We start from the raw sequence: 16,637 nt of genomic DNA, 5'->3' as shown, positions 1-16,637 counted from the left end.
ATTCATTTTGTGGTTTTAACGGCTTTTTATATTCAAAATGATTCACTTTGTTGTAGAATGTGGGTTTTCAAAGATCTTTAAAGGTTCCTGTAGATTAATTGTTATTCTTTTTCATGTGTGAAGTTATTTTAGGTCTATGGTCTCAGTGGATTTGTTATGTAGCACCCAAGTGGACTCAAGACCATTTGCCTGCTAGACTTCTTTTGTTCATTTTGCACTTTACTATCGCTTTTAGCTCTACCTTAGCAAAGGTGACACAATTGTATTAAACTAATTATTTTATATTTTGTGTGCAATTTCTTTGTGATATTTGCTTTGTTTCATTTATATTGACACTTGATGCATTTTATGACTTCTTTAGTCTTACTTTATGAACTCATCTTTGCCACAACAACCCATAACCGCTTATTTTAGAGTAACACCGGGAAATTTATATACTCAGTCTTTAAATCATTTATTTAGAAATACACTAAAAGGCTAGAAGTCTGCCAGCCTTGGATCTTGCAGCGTCTGCCAACATGACAGCACTGCTAAAATTATTACTGTTAGATAATTGTGGCAAAACTCTGCTAACAATTCTACCTCTCTGATATAATAAATAAACTATATCGGCAACTAGAATGTGTTTAGGAACATCAATCTGCCAGGTCTGCTTAAAATTATTGTTTTAAATAGTATTTATGCAATGCTAATCCCCTTTCCTGATGACCACAACAAATCATAGGGAGAAGAGGCCAAGTAAACCCTTGGCAGCTCTATGAGGTCACTACTGATTGCAGTACAATAGCCTGAAGCAGTCACTCAGTTGTCTGAGCAGCACAGTGCTTTGCAACAAACAATGAAGAAATTAACATTTATTTAAAGGGGCCTTTATTTTTCATTTTTGTAATTAAATACTAGGTCCACTCAAATTGATATTTCGGTTATAGATAGAATCTGTTAGGGCAGACTTAAGCCTTGTACTAGACATGTGCAATTCATTTCATTCCAAATTCCTTTCCAAATATTCGTAAATTCAAATATTCTAATATTCGAAAATTCGTAAATTCGTAAATTCATAAATTCGTAAATTCGGAAAATCGAAATTCGAAAATCCAAAAACCCAAAAATTCAAAAATCTGAAATAATAACTAACCAATAATAACTTAACTATTACTAACTGTTAATTTATAGGTATTGGAATTTCCTTTAAAATTTGGCTGTTAGTGAACATAGCGAATATGAGTTCATCCAAAGTTACAAACTATCCAAAATAACGAATGCCGTATCTAAATGAATGGAACGTAACAAATTAATAATAAATAACAATAATAATAATAAGAATATTTTATTATTATTTTTATTAATTTGTTCCGTTCCATTTGTTCCATCTTGGATAATTCGTAACTTCGGATAAATTTGTATTCTTTGCGTTCACTAACAGCCAAATTTATAAAATAAAACAAACTCCGCGCTTAGGATAAAAAAGGTTTGCAGCCTCCCCTAATTACACCCTCCAAGAAAGGGGGTGATATGTAAATAAATGAAGGTGTGGGGTGAGTGGCGCTCCCTATACTAATGGGAATGTACTCCCTATCTAGACACAAAAAGGTGTTACCACCTAGGTGTATATAATATGTGGGTAACTCTCAACCACCTAAAGTATAATCAATGAATAAATAAATATAAATGTGTAATATAAAGAATATATATATGTCTCAAAAAGTGAGTATTAATATATAACACAGTGACTGTATATCGGTTAGTGTTGTATAAACAATATAATAATAAACATCAAGTATAACACTAGTAATGCAGTGTGCTCAATATTCCCACTGACAGCCAAATAATTGGGGATAGCACCCAAAAATCCCAGCTGTCAGCAGGGGATTCACCCCACACCTTCATTTATTTCATTTCATTTATTTACTCATATTTGAATGTTATTATATCTGCTGACAGCAGGGATTTTTGGGTGCTATCCCCATTTTTTGGCTGTCAGTGGGAATATTGAGCACACTGCATTACTAGTGTTATACTTGATGTTTATTATATTGTTTATACAACACTAACCTATATATGGTCACTGTGTTATATATTAATACTCACTTTTTGAGATATATATATATATATATATATATATATATATATATATATATACACACTCTTTATATTACACATTTATATTTATTTATCCATTTATTTTACTTTAGGTGGTTGAGAGTTACCCACATATTATATACACCTAGGTGGTAACACCTTTTTGTGTCTAGATAGGGAGCACATTCCCATTAGTATAGGGAGCGCCACTCACCCCACACCTTCATGTGAAATTCCAATACCTATAATTTAATAGTTAGTTATTATTAGTTAGTTAGTTATTCTTTCAAATTTTCATATTTTCTTTCTTATTTTCGGATTTTTTAATTTTCGAATTTACAAATTTATAAATTGCCATCATAACGAATGACCCGAAAAACAAAAAACAGAAAAAACTAATGAAACGAAAACGAACAAATTTTTCGGCAGTGCGCATGTCTACCTAGTACACACTAATAAAACAGACAGCTCAGATCGGAGCCACTGTAAGAACAGTCTGATGTTAATACAGCGATCTCCCCTGCTAAGCTATTTTGCTATTTTGCCCCCCCCCCCCCCCCGCCAGAACACTCTGGTCAGCACTCTTAGCCATTGGCTGAGAGTGCTGATCTGGAGCCAGTTGGCTGCTGGTTTTCCAGCATGCAAGTCTGACAGCATGGAGATTTCAGTAAACTAGTCAATCTTTGGTTTTGGGATCTGTTTTCCTTCCCAAACATCAGTTAAAGATCAAAAACACAGTTTTTTTTTATCTTGATTGCAGTTAAGCAATACATTTAGGTGGCATTGCTGCCCCCTGCCAGTCAATGAACAGCGAAGGAGCAGTAGTAGACTAATGAGGTTATCTCTCTGCTCTCTCTTTGTCAGCCATGTTCCTTATCAGCACTTGTGCATTTAGGGATCCCTTCTTGACTCCTAATGCTGACTCCTCTTCTCCTATTCTGAATTCTATTCTACAAAGAATTACAGGAAGTTTATACCAAGTAACAATCAGGTCAATACACTAGCAACATATAAAATTTAAGGATTTATTAAAATTATCTATGGTCAAAATGTTAAATATATTTATTTACACATTGAATTACAATTATTTCTAGCCTACTCCTGGTAATTTGAGCAATCTTTTAAATGTACTTTGTGAAGATCCCCACACATCAGCAGGGATTAGCCTATTGCATTGGGGTGTGCACCCCAGAGCACAAACACACATGCTTGTATATCAGCAGAACAGTGGACGGTGTCAGTAGAGCAGAGATTGGTGTCAGTAGTTTTTATTTTTATAATTTTTTCAAATTAAATTTTCATTATTTTTTTACAATATTATTTTTTTACAATTTTTTAGGAGCCCCATTGGGGAGCTTTGGTGAAATATCAGGGGTCTAAACAGACCCCTGATGTCTCACTTTTGAGACAGAGAAAGGGACTGAGGACAGAGCTTCTTCGGACCTTTTCTCTGCAGCCTCAGCTGCACTGGACAGTGAACTAATGGGAAGTGCTCTGTGCTGAGCGCTTCCTGTTTATTCCCAAACTGAAGCATAGTCAACATAGTTGACTATGCTTCAGTTAAGAATGAACAGAGGAGTGACTGGTACAGATCACTCACTGTGTTCATTCAGAAAAAGAAGGGGTTGGTAAATGAAGTATTCATCGTCCCTTTGCCTACTCTCCATCCTGAAACATGCCCCGCAGCAGCCAGCTGGAACGGAGAGGAGGGAAGCTGGCAGCACTGCAGGGGAGAGACAGGGGGCGCCAGGAAGCACTGCACAAATCTACACTCCACAGGTTGAATAGGGTGTGCCCAGGCACACCCAGCATACCCTGGCTGCGAGCCTATGATTTGGGGTTTGAACAGAGAAACACAAATGAATGTTTTGCTATGTGGGAAGTTACAAGTCTACAAAGTACAAACAACTAGTTACAACTGTTCACTGAAACATCTTTTAGAAAAAATGCAGCATGACAAGATGTAACCTTTGCTGTTGTAAAAAAAAAAGGAGCCTGTCGATGCTTTAGGTCCTGGGTGACACTGTGACATGAAAGAAAGCTACATGAATATTTATCATAGACGCTTACCTGTGAGCAGCCAGGAGCATTGCAAACAAATGACCGGTCCTGCTCCAAATTCATCTCTTATTCTTCATATATCTGAAAAGAAAATTGATAATAATTAATCATAATTTCCAGAGACCATGGAATTCAATAATCTATTGTATTCATTTAGTATGATTAAAAACTGAATGAAATGGGAAAAGGACTGTTATCCACAGCAAACTGTAGGCATCTAGCTTTCCTTCTTTTACCTGCACTAGAAGAATGTTGGTGTAATTGGTTGCAATGGGCAACGGCTTATTTTTGTTTTGTTTCACTTTTAAATATTAAGCATATTTGTTACTTCAGCCAACTTTAGGCAAAGTGGACTCTTCCAGTATGCATTGCCAGATATACACATGAAATGCTAAGACTTCTAGTTTTCTGGCAAATTAAAGATTGCAGAATGTCGTCCAATGGTTTAGGGTTAGCCTAAACCATGGTTGGCTGGGAAGGCAATTACATATGAAAAAACGGGACAGATGAAGTAGATTCAGCTAAACAGTGATTTCAATCTTGTATCCTGATACTCCCTTTCTGATAATAATATACTGTGAGGGAGATTTACTAAAACTAGAGCACTCAGAATGTGATGCAGCTGTGCATGGTAGCCAATCAGCTTCTAAATGAAGCTTGTTCAGTTAAGCTTTGTCAATAAAACCTGAAAGCTGATTGGTTTCTATGCAGAGCTGCACAAGATTTTGCACGCTCCAGTTTTAGTACATCAACTTACGCTTTAATAACACATGATCACATCATCTCAACTTGCAATAATGTTGCCCTGTAATGCCTCGTACACACGATCGGACTTTCCTCCAACAAAACCGCGGAATTTTGTCTGAAAGGCATTGGCTCCAACTTGTCTTGCATACACATGGTCACACAAATGTTGGCCAACAATTAGGAAAGTAGTGACGTACTAGACGTATTACGTGTTTTTTTCAGCTCTTTAGCGCCACCCTTTGGGCTCCTTCTGCTAATTTAGTGATAGTAGAAGTTTGGTGAGTGTTGATTCGCGCTTTTCTTTTCGCATTTTTCATTTAGCGCTTTTCATTTCATGTTTTACAGTTCATTTCTGAACGGCCGTTTGTCAACCAGCCATGTTGCGGAATCGGAGGAGATAACGTGTTATTTATTATTGCCTTGGAGTTATTTCTTTGACATTATTTTTTTGGTTGAATAACAATGATTTGATTTGGTATATTTTCTATATTTTTGAATGCATAAAATGCACTTTTTGGTTAAGTTCTATTGGCAGATAGCATGTCTAATGTTATTTTTTTTATTTTTTTAATGCACAATAAAAATTTGTGTAGAATAATACTTGGCTATGTGTTTTACTTTAAATGACAGTTTGGGAGTAGGCAGTTACATTTTAAAAAATACAATGTAATATTGACAAGGGGCACCAACATAGTTGTATCTTTGATCTTAAAAACTACAGGATAATGGTGTTGTGGTAACTTGCCCAAATAAAAAAACAAAAACATAATAATATTATTCTTGCTATCACTAGAAATAAAAAGCCTTTGAAAAATTGTTTGCAATAACTCCATCAGTATCACCAGCAAAGCAGCTTCATTATTATCTCATTAAAGAAGAAGAGAATTGTGCGCTGCATTTGGAGATTTCATAATTTGCCGCGTCACGAATGTCAATTCTCCATTACAAATGCTAGTTTACAAGACCGACCGCTTCTGCTTCCGAGCATGCGTGTTTGTACTTTGGACTTTTGTCTGACAGACTTGTGTACACACGCTTGGAAAGTCCGACAACACACATTTGTTGGCGGAAAATTTGAAAACCTGCTAGCCAACATTTGTTGGCGGAAAGTCCGACAACAATTGTCCAATGAAGCATGCACACGGTCGGACTTACCACCAACAGCCTGTCATTACACATTTCCCGTCGGAAAGTCCGATCATGTGTACGGGCCTTTACTCTGACAGTCCAAATGGAGACCTTTACTCTATATCCAATGAGTGCAAAAAAAGCATATTAATGGGGTACCATTTTATATAAACCTAAAAAAAATGTATTTATTAATTATTTTATTTATTTATTTATTAGTTTATTATTATTTTAATAAAAGATGGAAAATAGGATGTGCCAAATGCTTACAATCTACTACTTGTTGAAGACCAATGAGTATATTTACTAATAATGACTTTTTTTTAGTTTATTGCTCCGGCTATTATTCAATGGGGTTGATTTACTAAAACTGGAGACTGCAAAATCTGGTGCAGCAGTGCATGGTAGCCAATCAGTTTCCAACTAGAGCTTGTTCAATTAAGCTTTGACAAAAAAAAAATGGAAGCTGATTGGTTTCTATGCACAGTTGCACCAGATTGTGCACTCTCCAGTTGTAATGAATCACTCCACTGAGTGCATGTGTGACAGGGTGACAACACAGGTATACAATTGGGAGACAGTGACAGAGCATGGTCGCCTTATATCAGAAAGAGCCTGCGCAAGGACCTTCAAACCAGGATCATCAAGTATTATTTTAAATAAAGTTGTAGATTTAAAAATATTGAAAATTACTTTTGAAATTACAATGTATATGTTAAAGAATATATAAGATTTTAGTGATTGGGTTTATATACACTTTAAATACATGCTTTAGCTGTTCTGTATCTGTGTTAAAACTTTATCTCAATCAAATTATAAAAAATGTGCGCTATTTCAAAGTTTATGTAACACAGTTGATTTAAATAGAGAATAAGTAGGAAAAGATTAGTTGTCACTGACCACAATAAGGCCACATCATCAGGGACCTGTACACAATGTCAGTTAACAATGATTACAGTCAGGTTAAATGGCTAATTGTGAATTAATGGGGGTAGCCATGAAAACCTATACTTGCACCAACTCAAAGAAACAAAAACACACAAAGAAGATCTATTCAGTAGTATTAAGAGTGTGGTATATCATATAGCTGACTGCCAGTCTATGTACATTTTAGCTAATAGCACCTTAATTGTAGTAAGTTCCCCACAAAGCAATAGTGCTCATGGACACAGTCTCCTGAGATTTCACAGTTAACCAGAATATTGAGTTCTGTTTTGTAAAAGGAAGCTCATTGAAAAATCACAGGCTGCTATAAAATATTGTTAATTCCAATGGACATTTCCATTTGCAGTTTTGTGATGGGACAGCATAAAACTATCCATATACAACTTGACCCACATGTGTCAGGGCAAATCTTACATATCAGAATGTTCAGGGTCCAAGGTAAACTTCCAGCGTGTACCCGGGATAATACAAGTGCCAAATGTGGTATATGCACAAAGATGTGGAAATTGTACAACTGGATGTTTCCACCTAGCCAATTACCCCCTTCCTGACCAGAGCACTTTTTGCGATTCAGCACTGCGTCGCTTTAAATGACAATTGCGCGGTTGTGCGACGTTGCACCCAAACAAAATTGACGTCCTTTTTTTCCCACAAATAGAGCTTTCTTTTGATGGTATTTGATTGCCTCTGCGGTTTTCAATTTTTTGCGCTATCAACAAAAAAAGAGCATCAATTTTGAAAAAAACACATTATTTTTTACTTTTTGCTATAATAAATATTTCCTAAAAATATATAAAAAAATATTTTTTTCCTCAGTTTAGGCCGATATGTATTCTTCTACATATTTTTGGTAAAAACAAATTGCAAAAAGCGTATATTGATTGGTTTGCGCAAAAGTTATAGCTATAGTCTATAGTATAGTTATAGTCTACAAAATAGGGGATAGTTCTATGGCATTTTTATTTTTTTATTAGTAATGGCGGCGATCTGCGATTTTTATCGGGACTGCGACATTATAGCGGACACATCGAACACTTTTGACACTATTTTGGGACCATTGTCATTTATACAGCGATCAGTGCTATAAAAATGCACCACTTACTGTGTAAATGACACTGACAGTGAAGGGGTTAACCACTAGAGGGTGATGAAGGGGTTAAGTGTGTCTTAGGGAGTGATTCTAACTGTAGGGGGATGGGCTTCAAGTCACATGACAGCGATCACCACTCACGATGACAGGGAGCGGTGATCTCTGCCATGACACAAGCCAGAACGGGGGAAATGCCTTGTTTACATAGGCACTTCCCCGTTCTGAGTCTCCATGACATGATCACTGGGAGACCGGCACGGTCGCACTGTACGCGGCGAGCCTGCGCGCACTGCTATCCCCGGCTCTTAAAGGGGACATACAGGTATGCTCATTTGCCTACTGCTGCCATTGTCGGCAAGTGGTAAATGCGCTCACATTTACTTCTCTGGGCCTCTAGATGCATGTCAACGGGCAAAAAAACTTACTCCAACAGATAAATGTTTAACCAGGCCCATTGAAAACAATGGCATGCCAAGTAACAAGCCTTTTGAGGCAATGCAACACGTGCATTAGGGCTCTTTTACATTAGCGTTGCTTTCTATAAGGTGATCTGTGATTGACTGCTTTTCAGAGGGTGTTCAACTACATCACTGCCTCATCACCTGTTTTAACCCCTGGGAGCTCGCATTGCCATGTAGCAACTGAGTACACTGCATGCAGTTGCAGGACAGCCCAATTCATGGTACTGCCCACTGTGCGTGACACAGGGGACGAAAGTGATGGAGGGGCAAAGCATTGAGGCCTGGGCATATGTATACCCTTGTCTGGCTGCTTTTGCAGCTTAGGTATAGAGGTTGAGAGGTGTGGCTCAGCCGCTTGTTTTCACCACCCCCCAACCACAAGTGTAAATTAAGCCCTAGGATGCATCAATGTCAAGGAGGTCTTAAGCTGGCCACAAAAAGATGGGTTTTAATCTTTCATATCAAGAAAATGGACCAAAACCTAGTATAGGTGCCTATTTATAAAGAAGTAAATTTGACATTCACCAAAAATTCTAATCAGGCATGACATTTAAAACACACGTAGCAGGAAGATTCACCTGCATTAAACTGTATGATGCATACTACATTCACTGCTTTACAAATATACATCTTACACTATCTGTATTTGAATTGTGTGTTTAGCCATCTCCCTGGAATTCTACTTCATTCACCTTAGATTGCATTTCTAGGAACAGCTGTTGTCCTCTAACTTGCTCCTGGGTGACTGAACTTCTCATCCTATCATGAAGAGTTATGCCAGCAAGTCTGCTGAGTGACCTCATTCCCACCTCTTGTACTCATCATGAACTTGTTGTTTTGGTCATTATCCAGCACATATGAACATTAGAATGGATGTTTTTTTTAATAATTTGGTGCTATACATATCATATATTATGCTTAAAGTGGAAACTTCAGTCATTTTTTCATCTTTCCATGTATTAAATCTTCTGCCCTTGTTGTTTTAACTTTGGATAGTAAAACATTTTTTTCTGCCAGTAAATTCCTTATACAGCCCACTTCTTGTTTCTTGTCTGGTAAAAAGCCTAGGCTTATGACATCATGCACAATTCTCTATCTCACTCTCGTGAGAGTTTGCCAGGAAGGGAGGGGGGATGAGTCATAAGAGGGCCAATGAGAACTGCATAGCTGCAGGTGTGCCTCTGTGTGTCTGTGTAAATCCAGGAAGTGAACAGGCAGCAGCTTCAGCTGCCCACAGTTAAAATGGTTGCAGCCAGACTCAGTGGGGGGAGATTTCTGCAGCATATTTGGCAAGTACAGAATGACAGTATATATGACTAATATGCAAAGTGGTTGGAGGGAAACTTCAGAATGGCAAAGATGTTTTTATTACAAATTATATGCAGTTCCTCTTTAAGACCTGTCCTTAATAAAATTCCATAGGGTAAACTTACTAAAATTCACAGAAGAGACTGGAGGAGACACAATCTGGAGCAGCTGTGCATAGTAACCAATCTGTTTATAGCCTCAGCTTTTTCTGTGAAAACTAGAAGCTGATTGGTTACCATGCACAGCTGCTCTAGACTGTGTCTGCTCCAGTCTTTGAAGGACAAATACATACAATACACTGGCTCTAGTCTAAAAGCATAGCTCCGAACTATCCCTGATTTCGAGGGACTGTTCCTGATTTGAAACCAAGTCCCTCTGTCCCGCTTTCCTCCTCATTTGTCCTTCATTTTGGTCTGATCTATATAGTTGTATATAAAATGCACTTTTTATCTTTCAAAAAGTGTTTCCCAGTGTTAAACCTTTCATCCAATTTCTAAATTCCTGCATTTGTACATTTCAAAAGCCAATATAAAGGAATGAAAAAAAAAGCACTTGTGGGTTTAACTAATCATTTTTTGTATAATTCTCCTTTAAGGGGGCATGGCAGGGTGTGTGGCCTATGCCTACATAATTTTGCTGGTAGGTGTCCCTTGTTCCCATCTCAAAAAGTTGGGAGGTACGTAAAAGCACCAGCTACTAAGGATAACCAGTCTACTGTTCCCAGGAATGGAGTATTGCATGACGTGTCTTATATGCCAGTTTTTCTGCCTAGCTTCACATTGGCAGCCCCTGGCAACTACAGTTGGGCTAGGTTTATTAGCACCTGTGCAGTGTTAAAATAGCCACACACATGGGTGGGAGCCGCTGCATGCCAATTGACATGAATTGGGGACTGCCTCTATGGGGATGAAGGCCTCTTGAACACCCCCCCCAGGGAAAGAGAGCCTTGACTGATGGGGGCATGGCCAGATGCCGGACAAAGGGGCGGATGGTGATGATTGGTGGCAACACGGGGGATGGGCTTGAGCTCAGGGAACGTGTGCCCCAGAGTATTCTGGGTCTTTCGGAGGAAGAAGTGGATGGAAGAGCTGGAAGAGTGGATGGAACACCTTCCACGGGCCTATGCTTTAGTATGGCCTGTGAGAACAAAGCCTTAATGTCCTTAGTTGAGGTTTACATTTCCTTTAGGCAACATTTCTTCAATTCCAAAAATTTGCAGTACTCAATCATCCCTTTTTAATACACATGTCATAGTGGGTGCACAGAGGTGACCATCCAACATGTACTTATGGGTTAAGCACATAAAAGTGTAATGTGTACTGAAAGGATGTAGGAATGCCAGTTCATACATGCGCGGCATTGTTTCTTCAGTAGTTTTCAATAAAGTATCCAGATTAAGGATTAAGTAAGACATCATAAAAAAGGAATGGTAGAAATAATGAAATCTGATTGCCTTCAGGACTTATGTCCACTCCCTGGTATTGAAAAAGAAACCCAGATTTAGAGTTGGATTTTAGAAACTAATACTTTGATAGACTGAGAGACAGCTATCTGATTGTGTTTCTTACGTCAGCTGAAAATGATTTGCCAAAAAGCTCACTGGTTTGACGCATTTATCTCACTAATGCCAATGAGCAGATATCCTCTAAAATCGTCCTTTATCCTCTAATCCCAATGATTTCAGTCTTTACAGGCCGATCTCTTAAAATGGATCTATTATCCAAATTGTGTATAATCCTATTCATGTTTAAAGATGATGTTTTTGCAGTGTAGTGTAATTTTTAGTTTCCAGCCTATGGTGCTTGTTCCAATATACTGATGCTGCTTCTTAAGTATTCTTACACTGAATCTGGTCAAATCCTATATTTCAAATATTGTCACTTGAATACATTTACTATATGTTTACTTTATTTGTGATATCCATGTAGGTCTGCTTCAAGTCCTGTTTCAGAATAAGTTTAGAATAAGTAGTCTCTGATTTCCAGACTACTTAACCACTTCAGCCCCGGAAGATTTTACCTCCTTCCTGACCAGAGCACTTACAATTTGGCACTGTGCTGCTTTAACTGGTAATTGCGCGGTTATGCAATGCTGTACCCAAACTAAATTTGTGTCCTTTTTTTTCCCACAAATAGAGCTATCTTTTGGTGCCATTTGATCACCTCTGTGGTTTTTATTTTTTGTGATATAAACAAAAAAAAGAGCGACAATTTTGAAAAAAAAAAAATATATATTTTTAACTTTTTGCTATAATAAATATCCCCAAAAATGTTTTTAAAAAACAAATATCTTCCTCAGTTTAGGCCAATATATATTCTTCTACATATTTTTGGTAAAAAGAAAATAGCAATAAGCGTATATTGATTGGTTTGCGCAAAAGTTATAGCGTGTACAAACTATGGGAAAGATTTATGTCATTTTTATGGCATTTTTATTATTATTTTTTTACTAGTAATGGCGGCGATCTGCGATTTTTAGCGGTACTGCGACATTGCGATGGACAGATTGGACACTTTTGACACATTTTTCAGACCACTGACATTTATACAGCGATCAGTGCTATAAATATGCACTGATTACTGTGTAAACGTCACTGGTAGGGAAGGGGTTAACACTATGGGCGATTAAGGGGTTAAATGTGTGTTCCCTCAGTGTGTGCTAACTGTATGGAGATAGGACTGACTAGGGGAGGAGACATATTGTTGTTCCTATTTACTAGGAACAAACGATATGTCTCCACTCCCCTGACCAGACAGGAATTTGTGTGTTTACACACACAAATCCCCGTGCTGGCTCTTGTGCACGAAACCGCACGCGCCCTCTGGCGACTCTTAAAGGGAACCCTGTATATATACGGGGTTTTGCGCAGGGGTGCCATTCTGCCTCTGTAAAAAGATGTGAGCTGGTCGGGAACCGGTTAAGGACATGTTTTTCTGTGCCTAACATGCGCTTGGAATGGGCCTCAAACGCAGGTCAGTAAAATCCAATTTACTTCAACTGAGCAGTGCATATGGCAATCCAAAGGCTGTATTTGCTCTGAAGCAACAGGGGAGATTTACTAAAACTATGTTTTATTGTCAAAGCTTAATTGAACATGCTGACATTAGATGCTGATTGGTTACTATGCAGAGCTGCACTAGATTCTATGCACACCAGTTTTAGTAAATCTCCCCCAAAATGTGCAATTGATTTGCATTTGAACTGTAGGTAGAGGGTAAAATGCAGGATTTTTCATTTGAACACAGCTGTATGAGCTGCATTCAAATGAAAAATGCAGTATTGAACACTCATCGACATGAACCCTAAAGCCTCGTACACACGGTACGATTGTTGGACAACCGAGCGTCTGATTTTTATCAAAAGGGCGTGTGCCAGGATCTTGTCTTGCATACTAACATTACACAAATTGTCGTGCCACAAACATGAATGTAGTTACGTACTACTAGGAAATTCAACTCTTGAGCGCCATCCTTTGGGCCCCTGCTGCTAATTTTGTGTTTGGTGAGCATTGATTCCGAGCATGTGTGTTTGTACTTTCGACTTGTGACGGATTTGTGTACTGGCCATACGAAAATCTGATGTGGAGGTGTCGTTTGACAAAAATTTACTAGCCTGCCATTCAACATTTGTTGGCCGAAAATTGGAAAATAATTGTTGAAAGGAGCGTACTAATGGTAAGAACTTCGGACAACAGTCTGTCAAACGGCAATCCCCTTCTGATTTTCGTACCGTGTGTCCGAGGCTTAAGGCTGGCTTTACATCTATGCGTTGCAGTAACATGCATTACTTACTGCAAAGCATGCTCACGTAGAATAAGATGTGCATTGTGATGTAACGGTACCCCAGAACATAGAAGTACAGTAGGCAATGAATCCCCCCCGCCCCCTACCACCATGTTTGTACACTACCCCTCCCTGAGCTCCTCTCTGCAATTCATCTTCTTCAGCGTTGTCACCTAACCAGCAGGGCTCCTCTTCATCTTCTTCAGCGTTGTCACCTGACCAGTATGGGTCCTCTTCATCTTCTTCAGCATTGTCACCTGACCAGCAGGGCTCCTCTTCATCGTCTTCAGCGTTGTCACCTGACCAGCAGGGCTCCTCTTCATCTTCTTCAGTGTTGTTACCTAACCAGCAGGGCTCCTCTTCATCTTCTTCAGCGTTGTCACCTGACCAGCAGGGCTCCTCTTCATCTTCTTCAGCGTTGTCACCTGACCAGCAGGGCTCCTCTTCATCGTCTTCAGCGTTGTCACCTGTCCAGCAGGGCTCTTCTTCATCTTCTTCAGTGTTGTCACCTAACCAGTAGGGCTCCTCTTCATCTTCTTCAGCGTTGTCACCTGTCCAGCAGGGCTCCTCTTCATCTTCTTCAGCGTTGTCACCTGGCCAGCAGGGCTCCTCTTCATCTTCTTCAGCGTTGTCACCTAACCAGCAGGGCTCCTCTTCATCTTCTTCAGCGTTGTCACCTGACCAGCAGGGCTCCTCTTCATCTTCTTCAGCGTTGTCACTTAACCAGCAGGGCTCCTCTTCATCGTCTTCAGCGTTGTCACCTGTCCAGCAGGGCTCCTCTTGATCTTCTTCAGCGTTGTCACCTAACCAGCAGGGCTCCTCTTCATCTTCTTCAGTGTTGTCACCTGTCCAGCAGGGCTCCTCTTCATCTTCTTCAGCGTTGTCACCTAACCAGCAGGGCTCCTCTTCATCTTCTTCAGCGTTGTCACCTGACCAGCAGGGCTCCTCTTCATCTTCTTCAGCGTTGGCGGTAGGCAGTTTACACTGGTCTATGCAGAAGAGGAGATCGCTTACCACCAACCCTGAAGAGGATAAATCTTGTGAGGTGTGAGTTCCAGTCTATGCAGTCCTCAGGCTAAATTGTGATGAAGAGTGCCACTGACAGCCTGGGCTCATGAAAAGGGGGTTGTATAACACGAGCTGTCATTCAGCATGGAAGAGGACTGGCCAGCAGGATCAGTTGAGGACACATATGGCGGTGCTGGAGCATAGAGATGGTGGGTATTGCTTTACTAACTTTATTGTTTTGTTTACAGCTGAGGAGCGGAGACAAAAATAAACCAGAGTTAACCCGGAGTTATGTTATAAGGACTTCAATGAAAGGTCTGTTTTAGTAGTTTAGATTAGGGGTAGTGAAGGTTAAATATCAGATTTAAGTTAAGTGTAAAGAGTTGTTTTTTGAGTATATTTATAACTAGAATTAAAAGAATTAGGTTAATGATTCAGGGCTGGTTCACACCACAAAACGGCACTCCAGATCCGTTCTCGATTAGTTTTTTTCATGTGTGTTCTTAATGTGTTTTTTGTGCATTCCAGTGTGTTTTTAATGCGTTTCCGAATGCATTCCAGATTCTTTTTTTTTTCTTCATTTTTCCTGTTTTTTTTTCACTGTACTGGGGTCTTGTGTGTTTTTGATATGTTCCAGTGCATTCCAGTGCGTTTTTGATGTGTTTTACTGCGTTTCAGTACAGTCCAGTGCAAGAAAAAGGCAGCATGTTCTATTTTTTTTTCCTGGAACTGGAAAGCCCTGGAACTGACTGGTTTGAACTATATTCAGAAAAAAACCCCCGCAATGGACTGCATGTGGTGTGAACTGACCCTTAAAGCTGAACAAAACCCTATAAATGTAACCTTTTCCCAAAACAGTTAGGGCCAGTTGACACCACATGCAGTCTAGTGCATTTTTTTTTTCTGCATCAAAAAAGCATGGATAGTAGGTTATATGGTTTTCAATGGCATAGTTCACACCAGTGCAGTCAGTTCCAGTGTGTTCCAGTTCCAGAAAAAAAAGTAGAACATGCTGCATTTTTTCTGCACTGGACTGTACTAGAACGTGGTAAAACACATCAAAAATGCAGTGGAACACACATGTCCTTATTTTAGGTTAAGAAAAAGGATCGGGGGGGGGGGATGCACTGTACTGCATCAAAAACATACAAAAAACGCATCAAAACTGTACTGGAACGCACCAAAAACGCATTAAAAACAGGAACGCAGAAAAGCATTCGGAACGCATCTAGACTGCATTTCTATGTTATGAACAGACTCTTAGGCCTCGTTCACACCATCTACAGAGATGTCAGTATCAGATGTGTGTTCTGCAAGAGCACAAAAAACACAATTGTTCTCTATGTGCCCTGTTCAAACCACAACACTGGTATTACATGCAGATTTTTTCTGCCCAGGAATCTGCAACGTGTATGCAATTTTCTGCACAAGAAAAAAAAAAAAAAACTGACGTGACATCAACACTGTGGTGTGAACAGGGCACTGATTTGCATGAAAGCTGATGTCAACGTGCATAAAAGAAACTTACTGAAACGCACATGAAAACTGATGTTTCTGCAAGTTATCTGCAGGGTTTCCCCATCGGTTTTCATGCACGAATGGTGTGAACGAGTACTAACATTCAAGGCTTGCCGTGAATCATAACTGTCACATTTGCTTGTGCTCTCAATCAAATTGTCAAGCCATCAAATGGCCGGCATCATAACTGATCACGTGCAACACCATGGCAACTGGAAATCAAACAGAAGATAAGATGGCGGTTTCCTTGGCTGTAAAGGACAGAAGAGTTAATTTCACTTTAAAGTGGAACTTCACTCTCCCAATAAACATTCATTATTTTTAATCCTCATGCTGCTAACATTAGTAAATAGATAGGAACGCACAGCATATAATTTACTTGTTTAAACTTTATTTTTTTTTGCATTTCTTCAGTTACTTCCTGGTTTTTTGCCTAGGCAAATTATGTCATACATCCCAGGAGTCTTCAGGAGGAAAGGAGAGGAGGTGGGGTTTTCTCAGCTAAGCACA

The 16,637-nt window shown here is 39.1% G+C and overlaps 1 protein-coding gene across 2 annotated transcripts in view; it reads right to left on the bottom strand.

Moving 5' to 3' along the window:
• The window catches only part of CREB5 (cAMP responsive element binding protein 5), a 620,787-nt gene that overhangs the window by 475,289 nt on the left and 128,861 nt on the right, over positions 1 to 16,637 (bottom strand). For both annotated transcript variants that reach the window (XM_073630162.1, XM_073630163.1), the window contains exon 2: positions 4,150 to 4,221. In XM_073630162.1, the coding sequence (XP_073486263.1) occupies positions 4,150 to 4,203 (54 nt within the window). In that variant the 5' untranslated portion in view covers positions 4,204 to 4,221. The remainder of the gene's footprint in view (positions 1 to 4,149; positions 4,222 to 16,637) is intronic.

The sequence above is a fragment of the Aquarana catesbeiana genome, linkage group LG05, assembly GCF_042186555.1.
Source record: "Aquarana catesbeiana isolate 2022-GZ linkage group LG05, ASM4218655v1, whole genome shotgun sequence".
NCBI classification, from domain to species: Eukaryota; Metazoa; Chordata; class Amphibia; order Anura; family Ranidae; genus Aquarana; species Aquarana catesbeiana.
The sequence above is the reverse complement of the archived record's forward strand: the minus strand, read 5'-3'. Positions and strand labels throughout refer to the sequence as shown.